The 8,431-nt window shown below is 41.9% G+C and overlaps 1 protein-coding gene across 1 annotated transcript; it reads left to right on the forward strand.

The window, feature by feature from the left end:
- Positions 1-946: 946 nt before the first annotated feature.
- On the forward strand, positions 947-7,725 carry fzd4 (frizzled class receptor 4). The gene is made up of 6 exons (XM_020940317.2): positions 947-1,539; positions 3,647-3,784; positions 4,539-4,925; positions 5,187-5,332; positions 5,420-5,667; positions 5,772-7,725. The coding sequence occupies exons 1-6, from the start codon at positions 1,279-1,281 to the stop codon at positions 6,188-6,190; spliced, it is 1,599 nt and encodes a 532-aa protein (XP_020795976.2). The 5' UTR covers positions 947-1,278; the 3' UTR covers positions 6,191-7,725.
- Positions 7,726-8,431: the final 706 nt, after the last annotated feature.

The raw sequence follows: 8,431 nt of genomic DNA on the forward strand, positions 1-8,431 counted from the left end.
ACATTTTAAAGCATAATTTTAATTTTGTTTCTTATTTGTTTTATACCTCAAATCCTAAAGTTCAAATCTACATGATCATGGTTATTTCTTTGTAATCGGCTAATGTGTTTGGAAACAATTGCTGATGATTAAGATGTGGAATAAGTAGCAAGTCTTGCATATGCTACCTCTTAATCCAAATTGTTGATATTTTTACTCTGATGGGCAACCTTTAAACTTGTCTTGCTTGCGTGGCTTCTGCTTTTGGACTGAGCTGCTCAGTTGTACCTGGCAGGAGCTTAAACTGTCACAGAATAATATGCACCTAAAGCATTTCCACCAAACGTTATTCTCACTTTCTAAATCCCAAATATCCAAAGCAGCACTCTTCACTGTGAGTTTCATGCTGCACAAGACAAGTCCTCCACTCCCAGGGTGCCAAGCAAACAAAACCTGTCCAGTATGTGCCTTCATTGCAATGCAAAACAGTTTTTCCAGTGCCTCAGCATCACTTAAGGGCCCTACTTTCAATTACAATGTCAGGGCCACTTAAAGCTGACGGGTCCTTAATGCAGGGGAGTGGAACCTGCGGTGAATGTCTAAAGTTAACTGTTGTATGGGACCACTTGGAAGTTTGATATAAAATTAGAACATGTGGGAACAAAATCACACTGGCCAAAGTAAATGCAAGATGCCTGCTGTAATCTAAATATAGCTAAAATAAAGAACATGGGCAATGAAAAGCTATATACAAAAACTCTATTACTTTGGTGTGACTTATTAGTTTGTAAACATGTTGATAAATATGAAACAAGAAAGCAGAAAGGTGAGATAAAGATTACAACAGCACTGGGAAGCAGAAGCAGATATCCCGCCTCCTGGCCTCGGGTTGGTTGGGAAAACCTTACTCCCTCACTCGGATTGGCCAGCTCTCCTCCGGACGGACAAAACACTCTCTCCTCACAGACACAATAAAGTTTAGCGCTGGACGCTCGCAGGCAGTAGGCTCCGAGCTCCCCGCTGCTTGTCGCATGTGGACGCAACGTGAAACAAGGCACAGCGGACACGCATTGGAATATAACATCCAGTGACGTTAAAAGTGAACGAGTGATTTTTTTTTCCCTCTGACTGCTGTTTGGACCTGATATTAACTACATGGCGCGGAGTGGAATATTATAGTCATACCAGCGCACGGACTTTACGCACAGTGTGGACTACACACTCAGCATTGCCTTAACGTAAACTGTATTTTACTTGGACTTTTATTTAATAGGCTACTAATATTGTGTTGTGGTGACCATGCCCGGGCTAGCGCTCATGCGTGCAGCCGTCCTCTCCGTCTTGTCTGCGCTGCTGTGTCCGCTCGGCGTGGTGCAGGGTTATGGAGACGATGTAGAGGAGATGACCTGTGATCCCATCAGGATCAGCATGTGCCAGGGTCTGGGCTATAACGTCACCAAGATGCCCAACTTGGTCGGCAACGTTCTGCAGTCGGACGCTGAACTGCAGTTGACCACGTTTACACCGCTGATCCAGTACGGCTGCTCGAGTCAACTCAAGGTAAAGTCCAAATAACAGACCAAACTCCGTTATTAAAAGCGCAGACACACGCGCGCACGTCACTCGCCCTGATTGAGGAACTTGATCCAGGACTCAAAAGGCAGGGATAAGTCGAGGCGCTCTATCGGCTATATTTGAGCGGCTGCGTGAGGCTGAGAGAGAGGAGCACATGACAGGGAGCTACCAGCAATAGTCGACTATTGAAGGAGGTTCAGACTGATGGTGCCAGTGATAACGCAAGCATGAAACCTCGTTCCCATAGCATTAAAACGTTATAAATGGGCCCATCCAGTCGTCTGGTGTCTTCCTCTTGTGCCACTGCGCTCATTTCTTTCAATGAAAAAGTCCTCTGTGTAGGTTAATATTCGGAGTTCATGCTCCGCACAGCAACAGCTGAGTCCCCAGACCTTGCTTTTACTGTACTGACCCAACAATGGTGCCCTCAGTGCGCTAAGACAAATGCTGCTTGTTTGCCTCATGAACCATGCAAGAAAAATGAGATCATGTCTTAGAATCTTTTAGTGGAATGACACAACTTTCTGTATTTCTGCATCTGCCTCTTAAAAATCACCAATGAAATTATGCCTTGAAAAGGGCCATCTGCTCATAGGGGAACAACGAACCCAAAGCGCCCTGGTCCAGCTGAAAGTTGTCCTGTAAGATTAGCTGGCTGTCTCGTTCTCACACACGCACATGCACTCACATAGGCACGCATGCTAAAGAGGGGGGAAAGGGAAAAGGGAAACTATATCCCCTAACATTTGCTCTAATGGGAGGCTTCCTGACTGGTAACCGGAGCAGCTTTTAGCAGAGAAGTGGCAGCACTCACATTACCAACGGTCGCGCAAAATACCCTGAATGTGCTACATTACTCATGGCAGGGGCATGCTCCACTTGCACTGGGAAACAAGTCTTATTACAAAACTATAAGACAAACTTTTAATCATGCAATTCCAGGTACAAGAATGTATATACAGTACAAAATGTAGTAGAAGAAGTGGCATACTGGTTGTCAAGATTGTGATAGCTGTAAGAATAGTCTTAAGTTGTAGGCAACTTAAACCCCATGTTATATTACTTCATGGTAACCTTTTTACTTGAGAACTGCTTTAAGACCACAACAAATACAGACTGTGAATACATAAAAACATAATAAAACCATTTAAACCAAGAGTCTCTGTAAACAGAAACCCTATGACTTAGGAGCAGACCTGATCCATACCAGAGAGAGTTATGCTAAACAGATATTGATCACAAAAAAGAGCAACAAATTAAGTTAAATGGTTCCTGAGTTTAATATTTCACTTTGCGTTAAGACTTCTGCAGCTTATGTCTAAGGAAAAAATATATTTTGTTGTTATGTCATCAGACTATTCACTAAAACTAACTTCACAGACATAAGTCATGCTGCATATTTTCCAGTGTATTTATTTCTTAACCTTGACACCCTCCTTGGACTCATGTTTCACTTGGGCCTCGTTCAAGTTCTGATTTGTGAAAGGGATTTCTTTATCACTGAATCTAGCCTCTGAGCCAGAAGCACCTTGTTCTTAGTTAGACCAATGCATTTTTATTATTATTTTAGATTTATTATTGGAACCAAATTTAATAGTCTCTCAATTCTGATTTGTTGAGTGAAAAATCCATTTAAAACTTTCCCAACATCTCAAAGTATGAACTTAATTCCATTTACACGAAAGTAGCACAGTGATGCTCTTTTGACCCTGGCTCAATTTTACACCTGGACATGCTGACTTAACTGAGAAAAAGCATAAAATTGTTCAAAATTGCTTTCACGACTCCTTCATGCTGGAGGAAAAGCTTCTGTCTTTATTGTAAACAAACTTAGTATGGGTAAAAGTTGGGCAAAGTTACAAAAATGTAGTATATTGTAGAAGTTAAAAATAAAATATGTCCACTTGTTTAAATTCTCAAGATATACCTCACCAAAAGAGTGTAGCTCTTTTATTTGATAAAAGGTTGTCATATTGTGTCCATAAGTTTAGTATTAAATGGCATGAGCTTATCTTGGTCATGCGATGTCAACAAGTCGTATAAAGAGAAGACATTACGAGACTGTACATTCATGGTCCTTTTCTCTTCCCAGTTCTTCCTGTGCTCCGTCTATGTGCCCATGTGCACAGACAAAGTGCCCATCCCCATTGGTCCATGTAAAAGCATGTGTCTGTCTGTGAAGAGGAAGTGTCTTCCAGTTCTGAATGAGTTTGGCTTCATTTGGCCAGAGGTAAGAGTTCCCTTTTATGATGTGTTGTTAATCTGTTACTTGTACACAGATTCACACATTGTATCATTTATAAGAAATAGACAAAGATATAACATAAAAAAATAAGTGTAATTCTGTGTTTAATGACAATCTTTCCAGACGAGTAAGCAATGATAATAATAATAATAATAATAGTAAATATTACCAAAAAAATTATTATAGTAGAAATCTTTTCACTTACATGTTATTTCTGTATAGAACTTTTATAATATTATCCTTGCCAGCAAGATTAATTCTTGCAATTTTTGTGAGTTCACAAACTCTTGAGAATCCTGCAGCTCTGGCTAGAGAGTTTGTGATTTGGGCTGGGCGGAAGCCAGTTCCGAACAAACCAATACAAACATAGCGAAACCGACAGACGCACATTAGCTCATTTTAGAGGAAATACAGACTATTTTGTGTGTGAAAAACATGAAGAGGGAGAATGTGCAACTGGCAAGATGCCTGTGCTTTTCTTTCATCTCTACTGTTGAGATGTTCTGTTCTGTTCTGATGTTCTGATGTACTGTTCAACCAATCAATGTGAAGTATTTCTTAGAAGACTCAGATCACTGGTTCCGACTGCTTTCAGTGAGAACCATCCTAGACTGATGTGTAGAACTGTTTTGTAACTGTGCTAAACAAATGAGTAATAGCACTAGTTCATATGTGATCATGAAAGTCTATGTATTTTTATTTGGGTGAAATGAAAACCATATTCCCTCCTTTCCCTCAGATGCTGAACTGTAGCCTGTTCCCGCCTCAGAACGACCACAACCACATGTGTATGGAGGGCCCGGGCGATGAGGACTCGCCCTACCACCCTGTGCGCCACCCGCCTCATGAGGAGGAGTGCCAGACACTGGGGTCACTGCCCGACCAATACATCTGGCTCAAGCAGACAGACAGCTGTGCTCTGCAGTGTGGCTACGACAGCGGCCTGTATCGCAGAGGGGCCAAAGTCTTCACTGACGCCTGGATGGCAGTATGGGCGGTGCTCTGCTTCCTCTCAACTACCCTGACCGTCTTAACATTTCTCCTGGACTCGCAACGATTCTCCTACCCGGAAAGGCCAATCATCTTCCTGTCCATGTGTTGCAACCTCTACAGCGTGGCTTACTTGGTAAGAACTCAAATAATATTTATAATGCAATAATCAACCATGAATATGTTCATTGTTTAGAGAGTCTCTACGTACTTATATTAGCCCATTACCCATTCATTCCATTCATACCAAGCCATAAGTCTCTACCAGCACCACAAAATGCCCACTAGTACAACAGAGCCATGGAAACTACAGTTACATGCCCTTTACTACAATCAAAGCGACCACCTTCCAGTTAGTGCCCTTAGATTAACACATGTTTTGTGTACTTTTGTGCAGGTACGCCTGACACTGGGAAGGGAGCGTGTCTCCTGTGACCTAGATGCCACAACTGTTCCCATACTGGTGCAAGAAGGCCTGAAGAGCACTGGTTGTGCCATAGTCTTCCTCCTCCTCTACTTCTTTGGGATGGCGTCCTCATTGTGGTTAGTATCAAAATGTGGCACATTAAGAACTGATTTTTATTTATTTTTTTAACATTAAACAAACCAAAATTTTGCCGCTCTGTGCAGGTGGGTTATTTTGACCCTGACATGGTTTTTGGCAGCTGGACTCAAGTGGGGACATGAAGCAATTGAAATGCACAGTTCCTATTTCCATATTGCAGCCTGGGCCATTCCTGCTGTTAAAACCATAGTGATCCTCATAATGCGACTGGTAGATGCAGACGACCTCACTGGACTCTGTTATGTGGGAAACATGCAACAGGAGGCACTCACTGGATTTGTTGTTGCACCACTGGCTACCTATCTTCTCATTGGTAATTCATCATTTCTCATGTTGTATAATTATAATCCTTAAGCAGCATGTTCCTCTACACATGTTTTGAGATTTACTGATCTTGTGATATGTTCTTTCCTATAGGAACATTGTTTATCTGTGCTGGCCTGGTAGCCCTCTTTAAGATCCGATCCAATCTGCAAAAGGACGGTGCCAAGACAGACAAGCTGGAGAGGCTGATGGTGAAGATTGGGGTCTTTTCTGTGCTCTACACAGTCCCAGCCTCCACTGTGATTGGCTGTTACCTCTACCAGCTCTCCAACTGGGCAGAGTTCAGTTCCACCCCCAGAGACTCATACATAGCTTCAGAGATGCTACGGATTTTCATGTCACTTCTAGTTGGGATCACATCAGGTATGTGGATCTGGTCAGCAAAGACTCTGCACACCTGGCAGCGCTGCTCTGCCCGTCTGCTCAGGGACAGCCGAGCCAGCAGAGGGGGCAAGAGAGCGCCAGGTGAGGGCTGGATTAAACCCGCCAAAGGAAACGAGACAGTGGTATGAAACGGTACTGAATGAAGAGGAGTTTTGAACCAGCTTCAGTGTTGCCAACAGACCCTGGAGATGCCAAAAGACTCATGTGCAAATGCAATAAGGAGATGGCAGGGGTTTCTAAGCCACTGGATGTTACTGCATCAGCAGTGTATGCGCAGACCCGCTGACAGAGGTCTGCAGGTTCACTGAAGGGCACCAAGCCTCTTCACCTGACCTATGGTCAGAGAGAGGAACAAAGGAAAGAGTGCCACAGAAGGGCTGAACAGGAAGTATGAGCAGAGACAGCTGTGTGCTGTAGCCCCATGTCTACCTCCACAGCCGAACACAGGCCCAGTCCGGGTCGTCTGAAGTTTCACTTTTACACTGGAGGATTCTTGTGCAGGTATTATACAGGATGACATTTCCCAAAACCATCTGTCATAAACTCCCAGTTGGCCTTCAAGTGCAAGGGAAAGTCAACTGTAAAAAATGTGTAAACTTTGCAGCAGTGCGATGAAGCAAATTTGAGCAGAATTCCCTGATGAAGGAGCCAAATGTCACTATCTCAGAAACCAAAAACCACAAGCTTTTCAATGTCTTGGGTATGTGCATTATGCATGCACTAGTGATATATGTGACCCTAAGGAGAGTAGTCCAGCTGTGCCTTTTATTGAGCTATAAATGTGAAAGCTTTAGGGCATCTGGGAAATGTAGGTTTGTGCTTTTTACCTTAGCGGACTCAGAGAATGTCTGTTAACTTCCAGCACTGAGTGCACTCACCGAGCAGCCTTGTACTGTATATACAGTGTGTAACCATGAAATCCAGGAAATGAAATTATTCCCTCTGCCCTCTTTTCAAAACACAGGCCCCAAGGCCAGCGAAGAATTAGAGGTTATTAGACAATCACTGGCCAAAAGACATTACCGTATAGTATGAAGCACTACACACAATATATTGGCTCAAAACAGAAATGACCAGACAGGTCAAACTAAATACTCTGCAGTTCAATCATATACAGTTTGTATAATCCTCCAATCCTGCATCATGTTTCTGTTCATAGACAATCAAGTCCCTACTATTGATCCGACCACACTAAACCATGCAATGTTGTCCTGTGTAAAGGAAGTTTGCCTGACAATCTGAAGTAGTATAATAATAAACTCTTTGAATGTAAAGTAGAACAGTACAGAAGGGCTGCTAGCGCATTTTGTAGACACTCATATGTAGGTTTTCTTATGAGACAACTGTTTTCTACATGACTGGATTGTCTACAAAAGGATGAGTGAATTGTGCGCTTGTTTCTGGACAAGCCAAACAGCAGTGTTTCTCAGACTAGTATGGCACACTTATTACATTACCAATGTCAAACAAACATTACGTTGAGTTAAAGAGAATTGAATTAGAGCGCTGACCAAATCCCAAATGAGCTAATGCAGTTTGCCTTTTAAACAGTCTTAATGCTTGGCCCCATTCACTACTGAGGTTCAAGTGACATGTCTAAACAATCAAAGTTGTGCCTTCAAATACTCAACATTACACTGCCTATATATGATGAGAACCACTGAAGATGACTGTAAATGCTTTTGGACGATTGTTAATTTATCAATGTACAAATATTGGAAATTTATTTTTAACTTGTCTGTTATTTAAACACTTTTGTATCATTTGATGATGAAAGAATAAAACATTTTTAATGCTATGACAACAACTGCGTGTGTCACTACAATGACTAATCAACACGTCTATTAAGTTGTTTTGTATCTGCATTCCTTTGTCACCTGAGTATGTTAACCGTTGCGTAGTTCATAGAATAATAACGCCCCCTGTTGACATGTAGAGGTATTACCTTACCTAAGTCCTACTGAAATTAGATATGTCATTGTAGTTTTAAGATGTATGTAGTCTTCTGGAGCATATCCATATAGTTCCTGTCACAAATTTATAGTGAATATGTAAGTTTGTAAAAGCAATAGAAGAGATGCTGTGTGCACTGTGTAATAGTAGTAACAGTGGTGGTGGTGGCTATTGAAAGCTACATACACAATACATTCAAGTAACATTTTTTATTATCAATAGACAGCAAATCTGCCCCACTCTAGCCTCTGCTTTCAACTCATACATCATAATGCATTGTAAAACTTTGTGTCAGAATTATAGAAGACCTATAAGCACTAAACCATTTTGAACATACAGTGGAAACCATCATTACACTGTGTAAACACTACAATTCCTCCAATCACATCCCATCCATCACAGAGGACACACCCCTG

This window comes from Boleophthalmus pectinirostris, unplaced genomic scaffold (assembly GCF_026225935.1).
Source record: "Boleophthalmus pectinirostris isolate CB_2022bp ecotype Guang Dong unplaced genomic scaffold, ASM2622593v1 HiC_scaffold_9, whole genome shotgun sequence".
Taxonomy (NCBI): domain Eukaryota; kingdom Metazoa; phylum Chordata; class Actinopteri; order Gobiiformes; family Gobiidae; genus Boleophthalmus; species Boleophthalmus pectinirostris.

Coding starts and splice junctions, on each gene's coding strand:
- fzd4 (XM_020940317.2), top strand. CDS start 1,279: ATGCCCGGGCTAGCGCTCATGCGTGCAGCCGTCCTCTCCGTCTTGTCT. Junction 1,540..3,646: donor GCTGCTCGAGTCAACTCAAG/GTAAAGTCCAAA, acceptor TTCTCTTCCCAG/TTCTTCCTGTGCTCCGTCTA. Junction 4,926..5,186: donor TCTACAGCGTGGCTTACTTG/GTAAGAACTCAA, acceptor ACTTTTGTGCAG/GTACGCCTGACACTGGGAAG.